Here is an 18,259-nt window from a genome sequence, read left to right as displayed (position 1 = left end):
TAGTAATGGCTCGGATAGGTCCCTGAGAATGTGGGAACCCTTTTTTGTTTTTTATAGAACCATCTCTTCAGGCATAAGATCAGTGTGAACCATTTAGATACTACTTGATCTGACATTTGAGTTTTGGTTTCGGTAAGAGTCCAATGATTGTTTTAAGATCTAACAGCTGGGAGGATGTGCGTGGACTGGTTCTGCCCACCCCCCTAAGGCTGATGGGGGCCGCTCGCTACCTGAGTTCTGGTGGACCACCAGGCCGATGATCAGGGCCAGGACGTGATGTGGCTTCTCTTGTCTGTATTTGGCTATATATGAGGACTAAAAAAAAAAAAAACTTACAAGAAATGCTAAATGGTATTTAACTAAGGCACTAGCAGGACTTCTGTGAATTTAGAAGAAAATTGTCAATTAAAAAATCAATTGAATCTAAAGGCAATTTTGGAACTTTTTACATCTGCAAGTAAGTATCGGACATATGTATCAAAAGACAATGGCAAAGAAAACTGTTTACAGGACGTATTAGTGCAGTTTTTAGGTAAGTACTAAACTTACAGTTCTAGTCTCCGTAGGTTAGGATGTCCACTGGTCGGAGTTCAGGATGCCCCTAAACTTACACCACCAAACACAGAGGTCAGCACCAAACACATCCTCAGCAGCACAGGGGTGGCCGGATGCAGGGTGCAAACAGAGAATCCGGTTCCAAATGCTTTTCAATAGGGGTACCCCAGGGGTGACAAAGATGCTGCAAGCTGGGTCCAGGGGATCGTTTCCAGGAAACCACAGGCTGGACAAGGAGGAGGGCTGCCTGCTGAACGTTGCTGGACCGGTGGTCGGATTCCCCAAGGCCAGGCGTTAAGGGTGCAGCGGCACTTTTAGGCGTCTGGAATCTTTGTCTGGTTGTTCCGCGATCAGGGGTCCTCCGGATTTAGACTGCAGGCATCATAGTGTTGACCAGGAGGTGTCAACCCAGGCTGTACACAAGGTCAGAATTGCCTGGACAACTGCTCTGGACTGGTGGGCCACCTAGACACAGGCCGTGGGCATCGGGTGTAGAGTGGGCAGGACTCACGGATCTGGGGCAGTTCTGGAGTCCTTTTGGAGGGTTTCTTCTGGACAGGGCCTCTGTCCTTGGGAGTTCTTGGTCCTCTAGTGGGCAGGCTGTCCTCTGGGGGTTTGGAAAATTTGCTAGTCCTGCTGGATGCGTTACCTTTTTGGTAGCAGACTCTTTGAAGCTGCAGACAGGCTGATAAGGTTTGGGCTAAGTCAGTTGTCGTCTGGAGTCTTCAAGGCTGGGGGTTCAGCTTAGCAGTCTCCTTTCTTCTTGTCTTGAGATTGCCAGGAATCTTAGGAGGTGGCCACACTGCACTTACAATGTCTAAGAATGGACTCAGACACTGTAGGGGCATATTGCTCATGCAGCTATGCCCTCACCTGTGCACTCTGTCTTAGGGCTGTAAGGCCTGCTGGAGGGGTGACTTACCAATGCCACAGTCAGTGGTTGGTGAGCATGACACCCTGAGAGGTATACCATGTCGACTTTACCTTTTTCTCCCCTTAAGCGCACACAATCTTCAAAGGCAGTGTACATGACGCAGACCTTAGGGACCCTCCCTGGTCACAGAGCCCTTGGTATCACTGGTACCTTTTACAAGGACTTAGCTGTGCGCCAGGGATGTGCCAATTGTGGAAACAATGGTACAGTTTAGGGAAAGTACACTGGTGCTGGGGCCTGCTTAGCAGGATCCCAGCACACACCCAGTCAAGTTACCATCAGGTATCAGGCAAAAAGTGTGGTGGTGGGTGGTACTGCAAACAAGGGGCCAGTTTCCTGCAATCTTCCTTCGGAGATGCCTTTCAACTACCTTGGTTCTTGGGATTCCTGTACTCATTTCCTCCACCACTTCTCCAGCTCAGAGTGTTCATTAAAATCAGGCAAGACCTGTCCCAAGTCATCCTAGTGACTTTGTGAGGAGGAGTGTTTGGTACATGAACTCCTGGTCATGATCATATGTTCTCCAGTTTGGTGGTCTCTTCAGGAGGATCTTCTGTCACAGCAGCAGGGCAGAGTCCTACACCCAAGCCTGCACAACCTACACCTCCATGCAAGTAGGCTGAGTGGCAACAGTTGATGGCATTTAATCTTCTCCCAAAGTAATTGGTGTTATTCTGGCAGCTAGGTGTCCTACTGTTTTTTGCAGAATACTGGGAAAGTTTGTATGGTGTTCATTTGCTCACATCCAGGCCCTACAGGCTTCCCTGTCTTAAATATGTTTTTGTTTATCATCAACCCAGCAAGGTTTGTCTGTGGCCTCAATTAAAGGTTACTTATTGGCCCTTTTGGCCTTTTTATGATTACTGGATCAGCCATCCCTTTTCAGATCACCTGTTATGATGAACTTTTTTTTAGGTCAAGCGCGCAAGTGCTCTGACTCTTTTAACCACGCCCACCAAACGCCCATCACTATCACTCGTTCATGCCTTTCAGAAATCCATCATCATCATTGGTAAATGCTTTACGTTTGTCCCTCCTTGGGGCAATTTTGTTACCGCCTTGGCCATCGACCCGGTTATGTGGACAATTGCACGTTTGCCAATACGTTTGACTTTTGAGCAAACTTTTTTCCTTTTGTGTCTCGTTCGTGCTCACGCACATGACGGCCATGGTGCTTTGAATTGGCTCGCTTATGTGATCTGTTTTACTTTTCATTTTTAATTTGTGGCAAGAAAAGTCCAGTTAGGGATTTACAATGCTATTAGCTCTCACTCAAGCAAACACGAGACCCATTGCATTGCAAATGCATGTTTATTGAAAGGACTTACCCATATGTTCCAACCTACTCCTTTCATAATGCCGAAGTGGGATCTAAATCTTGTCTTGACCTATCTGATGTGCTTGTCCTTTGAACCTATGTACAGTTGTCCATTACACCTTCGTACATTTGAAATGGTGTTCTTTCTCATCTCCACCACGCCTGCCAGGTGGGTGAGTGAAGTTCAGGCCTTTATCTTCTTTTTATCGAGAGAACCAGGGAATTTTGACAGGACAAACAACTGCTTGTTGGGTTTTTTGCACAAAGAAGGGTAAGGTGAGAGACAAGCACCATCTCTAAATGGATTGACCTTCATATTTATATCTGCTGTGTATGGCCACAAGAGGCCTCAGGAGATTTTAAGTGCTCACTCCACCAGAGCAAAGGCTGCTACCACAGCGCTAGCATGTTCTCTTCCAGTCTTTGACGTTTGCCAGACTGCTCTGTGGGCATCCCTCCACATGTTCACAAAACACTACTGTCTAGACAGCTAAGACCATTGTGACGGGAGCTTTGCCAAATCTGTCCTGCAGGATTTCATGGTCTGAGTCATTCCGCAGAATTGTGAGGTTAGTGCTTTGATATGTATTTAAAAAGTGAGGAATCTGCAATTAGAAGTTTCTATTAGAAGAAAATGTTACTTACCTTTGATAATGTCTCTTCTGATAGACTGTGTAACTGCAGATTCCGTACATGCAGTCCCTACTTCTCATTCTGTGGAATGGTCTTATTCAGACCAATCTTAATGAGGTCTGCGGTCACTGGGTAGGCCTTGGTGTTTGGACGAAGTGCAAAAAATCTTTGCAGTAGTTCCTAGGCTTGCATGTTCCCAAGGGGCCCTTTCCCTAACTAGGGCTTCTAGTCTTTTTATGTAAGTCCTTTATTTAAGTTTTCATGCACTTTGAAAACACTTAAGGTTCCCCAAGTGAAGTCCCAAGTGAAGTCTAGGTGTTTCTTTGCTCAACTTTTGGTCCTGAAAAAACGCCAACTGATCTATATGTGACAATATAGGTGTGAAACATGTCGACCATTGAGGGTTAAAGGACTACATTTCCTTTCCCTATTCTTTTCGGTTTTCGGTTGAGTGGAGGAACATTACTTCTTTGGTCACTTCCCTTGTTTTTAACCTTGACCTAGACCCTTTAGTGACAGTAAACTGATTTATGATAGGGCCTAAAAACAATTTTAACACACTACCTCCTTCACTTCCTCATTTATTTTTTAGTCTACTCCTACTACTGGCTACAGCACTTATTAAAAGATCTATGACAAGAAGTCACCTAAAGGGGGCCGTCGGGCATTGCAGCGCCGGCCCGATGAGGAGCAGGCCCAATGATGAAGCATGACACCCATTGGGTGTTTGAGGGCACTTGCTTCTACTTAGAGAAGTGCCTAGCTAACGTTTGGTGGTGCTCTTGGAACAGTGTACCTAATTTTTTTGTATTTGACTTTCGGGAGAATGTGCTCTGGACCAATTTAAATCGCCCAGTCCCTCTATTGTATTGTCAATCTTAATAGGATTCTGACTGAAAACTTTCTGCACACTGTTTCATATTGTTTTCTATGGGCTCAGTGTCAGAGTGCAGAAAGTATCTGGCGCCACTGCAAGCAGGTGACATGCATATATACTTGTCCTGGCGTCCCGTCCAAATGAGAACTAGTGGTATGATGTAGCACAATGTCACCTGTCGACGCTGGGGGGAATTGAAATGCTAAAGCTCCTGGATTTAGTCTGACGTCTGGGTACATTAAAAAAATGAGAAATATGCTTCTAGTCGCTGTCAGAAAAGATGTTACCAACGGAAAGTATCTTTTTTTATCTGCCATTTTGGCTCTCTGGTTGCTGAATGCGATCTACATAGAAGCTGTAAAACGTGGCCAGCAAGGTTGTGCCATCTGTACCTGGCTCATTCAAAACAGCCTTTGCAAAACAATTCTGGATTGACAAGATATTGGCAAATACGTGTTATATGCTGGATTTAACTCAACAGACTGTGTGATCCGTGCCAAGGGCACCAGTTAAAATTGCAGTCCTCTTGCCTGGATACATGCTACTTGGTTTTCCTGCAGTGTGAAGGCTTTTTTAATAAACATGCCATTTGATGCATTTGGCTGTGGAGGGTAAAGGCTGACTATGTGCTAGAACGCTTTAAAGGCAGCCTTGTTAAAGCCCGCTGTCTGGGCATTCTCATTTGTCTACATGTTTCACCAGCAGTACCGAAGGTTTAGAGCCTGTTTGCTGGAGTATGGCCTGTTGACAGCTGTAGTTCAGCAGCAGGCCTACACTTTTCGCAGCTGCAGAGGACATGGTGGTAGTCGAGGCCCAATCACTAATGGCAGCAATCTTCTCCTCATCTGCCAAAATGGCTTTCAGCTACTTTGATTTCTCCTTACAGGACCAAACACAGCCACTGAGGGGCAGGATTTTTCCTGCCCGCTTGAATTGCATCACTTCAGATTGGTGTGTACTGCCCATTATTTAACTAAAGTTATGCCCTCCATTGAGTTCATCCCACCATTTATCCCACCTGTTCCTGTTCAGATCTCATCTGATCATGCCACCATCCTTCTGCAATAATTCATGTTGCTTTTGATCAATGGGGCCATTGAGAGTACCAGACTTGGAAATTGATGACTTCCTGGTGACCCAGAACAGAGGTCTCAAGCCGATTTTGGATCTTCACTCCCTGAATGCTTTCCTACCGAAGGACATGTTCAAAATCCTCACTCTAACCCCAAGATCATCCCCTCCTTAAATCCCCAGAGATAATACGTTGGTCCAGAAAGTAGGCCCAGCTCCTATAAGAGGAGTGTCAAAAGAGGAAAGGTGGCACAGGTCGTATAACTACTGTTATCTATGATGGACTGCAAATCTAAATTGACAGAAGTGCTACAGCTATCTGGGCATGCAACTGAACCTCTATTGCCTTTCAACAAGTTTCTTTTGGGGCCAGCATGGTCCTATATTCTTTCCTATGTTGGTGTGCCATCGTAAGTGGGTTTGTAGGCAATCTACCTGGACCTGGTCAAGGGGTCATGAACATCACCTAGTTCAAACCTAAATCTTTTCCTATTGTCCAGTTTTGCCAGCTCTGTAGTCAAGAGTTGCTGGCCTGACCACTTTTGAACAGTTGAGGTGATTCGTAGATTGTAATCAGACAGAGTTCTGCATCTGTTTCTGTTGGTTGCAGTTCTGGTTTTTGCTGAGGATCCTGGGAAGGAGGACATTTAGGCTGGCATTTCCAACAGGAAAGCCACTTTCGAGTGCAACCCTTTTGATGACCCATTGAAACCTGGTCTTTCATCAAGTACAGGTGCACACATAGATTTTCATATATGTCCCATAGGTGATGCAAACTCCAGACAAAGGACCCGAGTTATGTTCACTAGACAGAACTTTAACCTCCGAGAACCAGTAGACGGTCACCCATGGAGTCCGAGGTGAAAAGCCTTGTGCTCCTGGACTGTGATTTTGCACCCCAGTCTGCCAGTAATTGTATTCCCTTGGTTGAGTGTCAACAGCCACCCTCAATCAGAATCTGGACCTACTCTAAGCTTTCAGTACTTTACAGTAAAACATTTTTTTTAAATCATCTCTAATGAGCTTACATGATTGTGGAGCACACTAGAAATAAAGTACAGTGCTAACCTGAAAAAAGTGTACAGGAAAACACAACTCCGTATCTCCACTAAGAAGACTTTTGTCCCAGCAGCATTTGAGGCACAGTACAAGGGGACAAGTGTTTCTTTTAAAAATGTACGATGAGTTAGTAAATTTACAGTGTTGAGTAGCTTCTTCTATTTCCCTTTCAGCTTCAAATGCAGTTACACGTTTTTCAGAAGGTGGTACGGTTGGTTTTTGTTGTTTTAAAGTCATGACATTAACTAGAACACACAGTCTAGTTGATGCTAGGGATAATGTTAGCACATGGACATAATTAGGGCTCGGCACTTTAATGGTTAAATGCCTAGTGAATTTAACTTTCTGCAAAAGGGATTTCCTGTAGTTGGTCACAGTAAGGGTGTGATGGTCTCAAAAGCATGTGAATCTATATTGATTGAATATTTTAACTGAATAAATGGTAGGCAGAGGTATTGGAAAAGCGGTACATACATGTTGATAATACTCTGTGTAAATGAGGCTACATATCTCCTCTTTGTTCTCTTCCAAGAAGATGATTGCTGCAAGAGTTTTGCAGCACTGGCTGAAGGCTTATGCTTGTCATATTCCACAGCACTGACACTGTATAGCTGAATTTAGTAGCTACTGATATGTTCTTGTAGAACTGCTAGCATTTTTGAGAGGTAGTTTACACTTCTGAAGTCTTGTTGCACAGGCATAGTATTGGATAGGGTTTGGCTCATACTGCTGTAGTCTTTAGCACTAATTAAGCACTACATTTATTATAGTCTCATTTGTCACTTAAAAAACACTTCTCAGCTTTCATCAACAATGCCACTTTCACTGAGCTACACAGGTTTAATGGGGCAGAAGGAGATTTTTCTCTTCTGAAAGTCTCCAAATTTGATCTCGCCTAAAGTGTTTCTTTTACAATCTTGTGTTACAGAATCTCAGAGCAGAACTTGGTCCATCCAGTGACAAGAACCATGTCTGTACCAGATGCCAACTCAGTATGGGAGCTCCAAACTCCTGCCCTACAACCTACAGGTAATTCTACAAATGAATGTGACGATGCCAGTAACCTTTCCCCTTTAACAAGTGCACCTTTACTATTATCTGCTCTTGTCATTTGTGTGCAACTTTCAGAAGGTGCTTTCCAAGACCAACTCTACTATAATTCTCATTATTTTATACTGTGTGAGCAGCTTCCACATCTTCATCAAGGGATCTACCTTAATTTGATGTTTTACTTTTGAGATGGCTCCAATGTTCTTAGGGTTGATTTGTCAGTGTTCATTCTAATACAGTGAGTATTCGGATGGACACCTACAAGAATCTTCACCTCTTTATTTTCTCCAGGTGCCAAACTGAATCACAAAACTTGCAATACCTCTTTTGCTCCAGTTGGCACAACACATCAGTCAGAGCTCAAGGAACCATCCTAGATATAACAGGACGGACAATCCAGTGTTCCATCTTGGCACAATGACAACCGTTTTTTTTTTTTTCACACCCTATGGCGTAGAACTGGAATTGCTGTACTGAAAATGCTTTCCATCTGTTTATTGCTCTTTTAAATATGGAAGTGTGTCTCCTCCATAATTACCTTGGTTTAATTTGTGCCTTTCGTGGATGGCATATGCAGCTCTCGTGTCTCACAACATGTTCCTATGATTACTGGCCTCTAATCACTACTCTGTCATGTGATGTGACTGCGTGAGCCCTAAGGAGACTATCAAGTAGCCGGAGATTAAACTTTTCCTAACGTGGGCCTGGACGAACAATGGGGTTAGTGTTCTAGGTCAAGGCTCTTCTCCGGCATATCTTCAACAGATAAATCCTCAAAGCGGGCCTCTACTTAATGTAGAGCAAATACTCCCAAAAGTCCCCAGGTGGGACTCTATGCTGTTCCAACATTGTTCCCAAACCAGAGGTAGGTTTTACATTGGGTAGCTTCATTTCCTGAATCTACCTTGACATGGACATCTGAGCTGTATTCATGGAGTTCTAGGGGAGGAGTCCTCTAATCCGCTTCCATTTCTCCCAGCCTGATGATAATGACCTTTACCTCGGTGAAGCTGGACTATGTACAAAATAGCTTCAGTCCAACTCCCTCTGGTGCGCGACAGGTCCCCAAGAAGCCTTTGCGTCCTTGATTTGACACCAACTTTTGAGTCCAACCCTGGTACTAGTCAACCCCCACCGTTACACCCCATGGTATAGTTTAGTGCTGGGCAAACCACTTCTGTGTCGTAGGCTTTGCTGGTTGCCCATCTGACAAGCCAGTACAACTTTGAATCTTTTGTGTGTTTTGACAAACATTCTGAAGACTTAGGCCATTCTGTCCTCATGAATACTTCTGACTACAGATTCTCCATCTTTTGAACCTCCTTGAACCACAGACTGAATCTGGAAAGTTCTACAATAGCTCCTACACGCTGGCAGATTGCTGTCATCGGATTCATTCCAACTAAGACCTCCCTCCGCATGTGGCTACACAGATCCTCATACGCGCCACCCCAGTGTGCTGACATCTTACCTCTTTATTTCCACACCTTTCAATGTGAATCTGGATTATGCTACCAACTTTTTGGAGGTTTTACCAAACTCTTCAGAACATTTACTGACATAGTTCAGGGATAGCTCTCCATGGATTATTAGGTTTAAGCTGTGCTGCAGTTGTAGGAATCAGATGTCAGTCATGGACCAGCACTGTGTCTGTCTGAAACACCTGGCCCAGGTGCTCCTTGATGTATCCGAAGCCATGGAGCTAGAAGCCATACATCCAGAGTTTGCTAGGCCATCACCGAATCTGCAGAAGCCCTTTAAAGAGGCCATAATGCAACATTTTGCAAAGGTTTTAGGGATGTCTTTGTGCCCCATTGATCTGTCTTGGCTTCAGTTGTACCTCTGGTATGTGGCCTCCCCTGGTGCTGACTGACTGACCACTTTTGGCCTCTGCCCAACACTTCACCCCAACATATTTATACAGGTCCTACCTACTCTTCCTAGTTTATCACCAATTCTCCTCCAGAGGTGTTGGTACTGGACTCTGTTCTGACTCCCCCAGCGGATCCAGAGCTGGCTTTGGTGAGAGCTCTCCACATGTTACTTTTTGAAACATTAAGTTGCAGCCTCTGAGGATGACTCTCTTCTGCTTCGCTGCCCAGATGCAAACCCATTTTTTTTGCAGTGACTCAGATGGTTTCTAAGGGTTTAAACATTCCCCACAATGAGGAAAATAATTACTTAGTTTCCCTTCTTTACACTGATGTGGGCCCATAATTAGACTTTTGCAGCAAACTCTTTTTTGGATGCATTATTCCACCATCTAGTGTTTGGATCTAAAATTTCTTAGATGTAGTAGTTCTTTTTCTTTCTCACACTGTTTTTGGGGGCATCGACTGTCCGTTCCCCGCCATTTGGTGCCTGTTCCATCCTCCTCTGACGTCAGATGGCATCCCCGAAAGCTTCACTTTTGGTTGCCATCTTTAGATTCTTGTTTCCAGGTGAAGTTTTTTGTCATCGAGAGAGCAAATGCACGAAGAGAGAGACCCCTGCTTGTCATGAAATTGAAGCACTCTATTCCATTTCTGCTTACAGTGGCACAACAAGTTTGCAGAGGGACATCCATCAGGTCTACATCTTTCCTTACCTATTGACCACGACTCTGAATCCTGCGTGGCCCGTGCGGAGTTTAAGGCAAAGAAGTTGAAGACTCGCAACAAATAAAGACGTGCATACTCTGCTATGCAGGGTCAAGAAGACATGACCTCGCTCAGAGACTGGAGGTTGTCGAGTCAGGAGGATGATAACACCGCTGAAGAACCAGGTGGACCAGACTGACCTCGAAAAAGAACATGATCAACCTTGAAAAAGAACACAGAAGACTGAAAGAAAAACACAGACCGGTAACTCCAAGAAAGATAATGGTGGCTGAGTCGACAATGAACTCCTGAAAGCAAATGTAGGCCTTGGTGTGAAAGACTCGCCGGCTGAAGCTAAATTTAACTTGCATATCCTGATTCAACGTCACACCTGGTTGTGTGTTTATGTTTTTTAAACCGAAGTACAGCAGCATATCATCACCCTGCCTTTCAATGGGGAGGCACTCTTCGGCCCGCAGGTTGATGAGATGCTGGAAAAAATCAAGGACAACACAGATACTGCAGTGGCAATGGAAGCACTTCAAAACACCTTCTGCTCAGGGGTTCCTTTAGAAGGCTCCACTATAAGAGTGTGCTCTAAGAACACCTCCCCTAAGACATCTACCTCATACCAGATGTAACAGCATCAACAAAAGCCATCATGGGGCTACTCCAGGGGAGATTATAAGGGCAGTAAATCTAGAGATGTGGAGTTCGGGGAAATCAGCTACCTTAACTAAGCAGTGACTCCCTCTCCCTTCTCCCGATCACACTATACCTGTGTGGGGAAGCCTGCTGGGTTTTCTAGCTCGTTGGTGGGGCTCACCTCCAATTAGTGGCTTCTTTCCATCATAAAGCAGGGCTAATGCTCAGAACTTGCCTCATCCCCACCGAACATCCCTCCCCTCAGACACACCGTCTTACAGGAACACCAGCACCTCCTTCAGGAAGAAGTAGAGGCACTAATTTGCAAAGGGGGCCATAGAACTAGTCCTCTCCACTTCCAGGGCAAGGGAATGTACTCCTAGTACTTTCTCAGCCCCAAAAAAGAGGAGTCCCTAAGATCCATATTAGACCTCAGGCCCCTGAACAAATATATCCTGTCAGACTGCTTCACATGGTGATACTCCAGTATGTCATCGCTCTACTGCATCAAGATTACTTCATGACCACCCTTGGCCTGAAGGATGCCTACTTTCACATCCTAATCTAACCTGCACATCACCTTTACAAACGGTCTATGGTGTAAGTGGTCAGCATACTAATTCAAAGTGCCACCCTTTGGGGTTACTACCACCCCCAGGGTGTTCACAAAGTGTCTTGCTGTGATGGCCTTTCACCAAGGGTAGAAGGGCATCCCTGTCTTCCCTTACTTGGACGGCTGTCTGATCAAGAGTGCAACACAACAGTGCTTGCCATACAACCAATTCACCATCAACCTGTTAAACAATCTGGGCTGTACTATCAACATAGCTGAATCCAACCTTCAGCCCGCCAGGTCCAGCTCTTCCTAGGAGCAGTTCTCGACTTAGTCACTGGTAAAGTCTATCCCAGCCCAGCATGAGTTAAAGCTTTCCAAACGTTGCTCCCGCTTTTTCAGCGAGATCGCCAACTAACAGTAAGGATGCGCATGTGCCTCCTTGGCATGATGGCCTCCTGCATTGTCACAGTTCTACCTGCCAGTTTACACATGCGTCTGTTACAGGAGTGCCTCACTACACAGCAGTGGCCACAAGCAGAGGGTCGCTGGAGGATCTGGTGTTGATCTGAGGTTGCACTAATTGCTTTCCACACTGATGGAACAGCACCAGTATATTTCAACACAAAAGGATGATGGACGGAGTGCTGAACAATGTAAACACTCACCCCCAGTCACAGATCTGGGTTTAATCCATCGTTCTTTTGCTCACCATGCCACCCCAGTTTGGACCCAGCCATATGCAAATCAGTCTTGACCCTGTTCCCTCATGGGAACAGTCCAGCCCGAACTGCAAAGCCAGGTCCTCCCTGGACTGGAAATAAGCATCCTGGGACCGGTTTCAGGGTTTCACCCTTCATCAGCCAGGCTAGCTTGAATCCAGTGGCACAGTGAGCAAGGGACCCACTTCTGGGCATACCCTTCCCACTTAGGGCAACTTTAGCAACACAAAAGGATGATGGACGGAGTGCTGAACATTGTCAAACACTCACCCCCAGTCACAGATCTGGGTTTAATCCATCGTTCTTTTGCTCACCATGCCACCCCAGTTTGGACCCAGCCATATGCAAATCAGTCTTGACCCTGTTCCCTCATTCGGGCTGGACTGTTCCCATTGTGAACGGGGTCAAGACTGATTTGCATATAGCTGGGTCCAAACTGGAACGGTATGGGTGGCAAAAAAATGATGGATTTAGGCCCAGATCTCTGTACTAGGGGTGAATGTTTGACATTGTTCAGCATTCCGTCCATCACTTGTTGTTTTTGCATTTGTCGCCCCAAGTGGGAAGGGTATGCCCAGACGTGGGTCCTGTGCTCCCCATGCCACTGGAATCAAGCTAGCCTGGCTGATGAAGGGTGATACCCTGAAACTGGTCCTAGGAGGCTTGTTTCCAGTCCAGGGAGGACCTGGCGTGGCAGTTCGGGCTGGACTGTTCCCATTGGGAACAGGGTCAAGACTGCTTTGCATATAGCTGGGTCCAAACTGGAACGGCATGGGTGGCAAAAAAATTATGGATTTAGGCCCAGATCTCTGTACTGGGGGTGAATGTTTGACATTGTTCAACAGTCCGTCCATCACTTGTTGTTTTTGCACCAGTATATTTCAAGGCAGGCCCTTTCTCGACCCAGTTCAACAGGTGACCATCACACCGGACGCTTCCCTCACGAAGTGGGGGGAGCATATCAAAGATTTTACTACTGCGGGTATGTGGACCTCAAACTTACAGGATCTCCGTACATGGAACTGCTGGCCTTCAAGCAAGCACTCAAGTCGTTCCTCACTCATGTTCAGCACAGGGTAGCTTTCATTCACACAGATGACATGACTGCCATATGCTACCTACAGAAGCAGATTGGCACTGATTCCCCAGAGTTGTCTGTATTGGCTCAGGGTATTTTGGCAGTGGGCACTTCACTTGATCTATTCTAGGTGCAGAATATCTACTGGGAGTGACAGCAACTTTGCAGACCTGCTCAGCAGGATGCAACAAGAAATTCACAAGTGTGAACTCTACCCACAAGTCCTACTGCAGTACTTCCATTGTTGGGGATTCCCCTACATAGACCTTTTTGCCACCAGCGAAACACAAATTATTAAAGCTTTTCCTCCAGGTATCCACACCCACAGTCTATGGGCAATGCACTATGGATAAATTGGTCAGAGATATTTGCCTACCCTTTTGCGATTCTCCCATTTCTTTAGTTTATGGCTTTGAGACCTTGGCAAATATCCTTTACTCCCATCCTGGTGACACCCACCTGAGCCAGACAGCCCTGTTCTACCACTCTCCTCAACCTCTCCCTAGTGCCCCACCAGAGTGCCTAACAGGCCAGACCTTCCAATGCAGAGTCAGGGCTCACTCAGCTACCTGAGACCCCAGCAGCTAAATCTAGCGATTTGGCTCCTGAGGTCTTAGAGTTTGGCTACCTCAAGTTACCTTCAGAGTGTATGACCATCCTCAAGGAGGCACACAACAAGAGCTTGCTATTCAGCAAAATGGAAAAGATTGGCGCTCTACTATAGTCCCAGGCACATCAACCCTCTCAAGACAGCAGTCCAAGATATTGGGCTAGATGTATCAACATAGGATTATCGATTTCCTAATTGCGATTCTCTCTGATTCGCAATTAGGAAATCTGTATTCCTAATTTACAAAATACTTTTGATTTTCATTTGTGATTCCTTGTGGGTGGCAATTTGCAACCCATTATGAACCCCACCTTCACAGGGATGGTGGCTTCCTAGGGTCAGCAGCCCGCCATGTCTGTGATTGCTTTTAAATAAAGCATATTTTTAAAAAAATACAGTCCGTTTTCCTTAATGGAAAACTGAATGTGTTTAAAAAGAAAAAAATGAAACTTTGACGTTTCATTTGACTGCCTGCTCTTAAAAAATATTATGTACAGTTTCAAATGGGAGGGGTTCCTGGGGGATCCCTTTCGCAAATGGGTTACCACCAGTTTGAAACTGGTGGTAAAGTATTACTGTTTTGCAACCGGAATTCAGTCGCAAAACAATAATACATACCATACCGATTTGGCATTAGAAAGGGATGCCCTAAACATACCCCTTCCAAATACCGAATCGCATTTTACCTTTTGTACATTAGAAAAAGCATTTCAACCAGAAAAATGTATCGTACATCTGGTCAATTGTCTTTTATCTGCTTCACCTGCAAAGCCAAGCCTTGCTTATACTTCCGTGAAACTTCACCGTTGCTGCCTACCTTCAGAACAGAGAACATGCTTCAGTCTGTCATAAAGCCCTTGAGGGTGGGACTGAAAACTGTCAATCTACCCTGTGTGGAATCTCAACATCTCACTAGACTTGCAAACCACTTGACTCATGTCCTTTATAGTACCTTTCCTGGAAGGTAGTCTTCCTAGTTGCCATCACACGTGTGAGTGACCTTCAGTCTCTAACTCTTCGAGAACACTTCTTCCAAGTTCACGCCTATAGGGTAATTCCTAGGACAAACCGCAAATATCCCCCAAGGTGTTTTTCTTCTTTCCTAGCAACACAACAAGATGATGGCAGGAGTGCTGACATTCACCCCCAGTCACAGATCTGGGTTTAATCCATCAATTATTTTGCTCACTATGCCACCCCAGTTTGGACCCAGCCATATCAATCTTGACCCTTTTCCCCATGGGAACAGTCCAGCCCGAACAGCCAGGCCTGGTCCTCCCTCGACTGGAAACAACATCCTGGGACCGGTTTCGGGGTATCACCCCTTATCAGGCTGGCCAGCTTGAATCCATTGGCTCAGTGAGCCAAGGACCCCCATCTGGGTATACCCTTGCCACTTTTTACTTTCTACCTCATTCAAACAATCCCAGTATTCTTCCCACATCTAGAATCCTTATCAGAGAGCCTCTTCACACACACTAGATGTCAAAAGGGCTCTGATGTATTAGTGAGCAAGCAAAATTTCTCTGTAAGACACACAAATTCTCTGTCTTTGTTTCCAAATAACATAAAGATCGTGCTCTCTCTAAAGTGGGGATAGAGGGTTGGTCAGATGTATACAGACATGTGTAGGAAAGTACCATCTTGCCTGGCATGTTACCCCCATATTTCACTGTATATATGTTGTTTTAGTTGTATGTGTCACTGGGACCCTGCCAGCCAGGGCCCCAGTGCTCATAAGTGTGCCCTGTATGTGTTACCTGTATGATGACTGTAAGGAAATGCCTCCTTGGCATGGTTACCCCCTGACTTTTTGCCTTTGCTGATGCTATGTTTTGAATTGAAAGTGTGCTGAGGCCTGCTAACCAGGCCCCAGCACCAGTGTTCTTTCCCTAACCTGTACGTTCGATGGCATCTGTCGCTGTAGATACACATGGTATGCATGAGCTCGCCATCTGGTGTTGGGTCGGAGTGTTACAAGTTGTTTTTCTTCGAAGAAGTGTTTTGGAGTCACGGGACCGAGTGACTCCTCCTTCTGTGCTCATTGCGCATGGGCGTCGACTCCATCTTCGATTGTTTTCTTTCCGCCATCGGGTTCGGACGTGTTCCTGTCGCTCTGGGTTTCGGAACGGAAAGATAGCTGAAAACGGAAGATTTTCGACGGTATCGTTGCGATCCGGTTCGAGATACACATACGACGACGCGTTGAACATCAAAGCGCTTCGGTGCCCTTCGGGGTAGATTTCGGCACCCCGTCGGGGCCTAGTCGGCCCGACCGCGTGGAGAACAACGCCGATGGAACGGACCCCGTTTCGATTCTGCCCCGAATGCCACAACAAATATCCTTATACAGACCTACACTCGGTCTGTAACCTGTGCCTGTCACCCGAGCACAGCGAAGAATCCTGTGAGGCCTGTCGGGCGTTCCGGTCCCGAAAAACTCTGCGCGACCGTCGAGCGAGAAGACTGCAGATGGCGTCCACGCCAAAGGAGCGTCGACAGTTCGAGACAGAAGAGGAACAGGAGGAATCCTTTTCCATCCAGGATTCAGACTCCGACGAGCTAGACTCTACAAAAACTGTGAGTAAGACGTCGAGATCAGGACTTAAAAAAGGAAAGAAGGCCCAGGGGACGCCACTGCCAACCGGCCATGGCTCCACCCAAATTCTCGGTGACCAACAATCGGCACCGAAAAAGGCCCATTCAGTGTCGAGGTCGTCCGACTTCGGTCGAGACACCGGCACGCAGCCTCCTTGGGACCGAGAGAGTGCTAAACAGAAGCATCGACACCGAGACTTCGGTGTCGACACGGATCGACGCCGAGACAGTGGCGCCGAAGACCATAGAGGCCAAGAATTTTCGGCACAGAAAAAGAGGAAGGTTACCTCGGAGCCGAAAAAACAATCAACAGGGTTTTCGGAGCCGAAAAAAGCGACATCAGACCCTGTTTCAGGCTCCTATACTGAAGAGCATTCTATGTCTTCACAAATGAAGAAACATAGATTTGAACAACAACTGCAATCCACTGACGTGGATCACACGCAAAAGCGTATCTTTATTCAGCAGGGGACTGGGAAGATCAGTACCCTTCCACCTGTCAAACGAAAGAGAACGCTTCAGTTTACTCCTCAGCAACAAACAGCACAAAAGGTAACACCTCCTCCCTCGCCTCCACCTGTAACTCCGGCTTCACCAACTTACACCCCGTCACATTCGCCAGCTCACACCGCCATGAGCCACGATGACCAAGATCAGGATGCGTGGGACTTGTACGACGCACCAGTGTCTGATAACAGCCCAGACACATACCCAACTAGGCCATCACCACCGGAAGACAGCACAGCCTACTCACAAGTGGTGGCTAGAGCAGCACTATTCCATAATGTGGAACTACACTCTGAACAAGTAGAGGATGATTTTTTATTTAACACCCTCTCTTCAACCCACAGCTCCTACCAAAGCCTGCCGATGCTCCCAGGCATGCTACGCCATGCAAAGGACATTTTCAAGGAGCCAGTTAAAAGTAGGGCAGTGACGCCTAGGGTGGACAAAAAGTATAAGGCGCCTCCTACGGACCCTGTTTTCATCACCTCTCAGCTGCCACCAGATTCTGTGGTGGTAGGGGCTGCCAGAAAACGGGCAAATTCACACACTTCTGGGGATGCACCACCCCCAGATAAAGAAAGCAGGAAGTTCGAAGCAGCCGGGAAGAGGGTTGCGGTCCAAGCAGCAAACCAGTGGTGCATCGCAAATTCACAAGCGCTGCTAGCGCGATACGACAGAGCCCACTGGGATGAGATGCAGCATCTCATTGAACATCTCCCAAAAGATCTGCAAAAAAGAGCAAAACAGGTTGTTGAGGAGGGTCAAAACATTTCCAACAATCAAATACGCTCCTCCATGGATGCAGCAGACACGGCCGCAAGGACCATTAATACGTCGGTTACCATCCGTAGGCACGCATGGCTCAGAACGTCTGGATTCAAGCCAGAAATTCAGCAGGCAGTGCTTAGCATGCCAGTAAATGAAAAACTTCTGTTCGGTCCGGAGGTCGACACAGCCATAGAAAAGCTCAAGAAGGACACTGACACTGCCAAGGCCATGGGCGCACTCTACTCCCCGCAGAGCAGAGGATCTTATAACACCTTCCGCAAAACACCTTTTAGAGGAGGGTTTCGGGGTCAGGCCACACAAGCTAGCACCTCACAGTCCGCACCGCCCACCTACCAGGGACAGTACAGGGGAGGTTTTCGGGGCCAGTATAGAGGGGGGCAATTCCCTAGGAATAGGGGAAGATTTCAAAGCCCCAAAACCACTACCAACAAGCAGTGACTCACACGTCACTCACCCCTCCCACACAACACCAGTGGGGGGGAGGATACGTCAATATTACGAAGCATGGGACAAAATAACTACAGACACATGGGTCCTAGCAATTATCCAACATGGTTATTGCATAGAATTTCTGCAATTCCCTCCAGACATACCACCAAAATCACAAAATTTATCAAAATACCATTCACAGCTTCTAGAGATAGAAGTTCAAGCACTACTGTAAAAAAATGCAATAGAATT

The 18,259-nt window shown here is 46.3% G+C and overlaps 1 protein-coding gene across 3 annotated transcripts in view; it reads left to right on the top strand.

Moving 5' to 3' along the window:
- The window catches only part of GIGYF2 (GRB10 interacting GYF protein 2), a 1,376,329-nt gene that overhangs the window by 994,998 nt on the left and 363,072 nt on the right, over positions 1–18,259 (top strand). For all 3 annotated transcript variants that reach the window (XM_069213782.1, XM_069213784.1, XM_069213783.1), the window contains exon 18: positions 7,376–7,476. In XM_069213782.1, the coding sequence (XP_069069883.1) occupies positions 7,376–7,476 (101 nt within the window). The remainder of the gene's footprint in view (positions 1–7,375; positions 7,477–18,259) is intronic.

Source organism: Pleurodeles waltl, chromosome 11 (assembly GCF_031143425.1).
Source record: "Pleurodeles waltl isolate 20211129_DDA chromosome 11, aPleWal1.hap1.20221129, whole genome shotgun sequence".
NCBI lineage: Eukaryota > Metazoa > Chordata > Amphibia > Caudata > Salamandridae > Pleurodeles > Pleurodeles waltl.
Note: the sequence above shows the minus strand (reverse complement) of the source record. Positions and strands in the feature narration are given on the sequence as shown.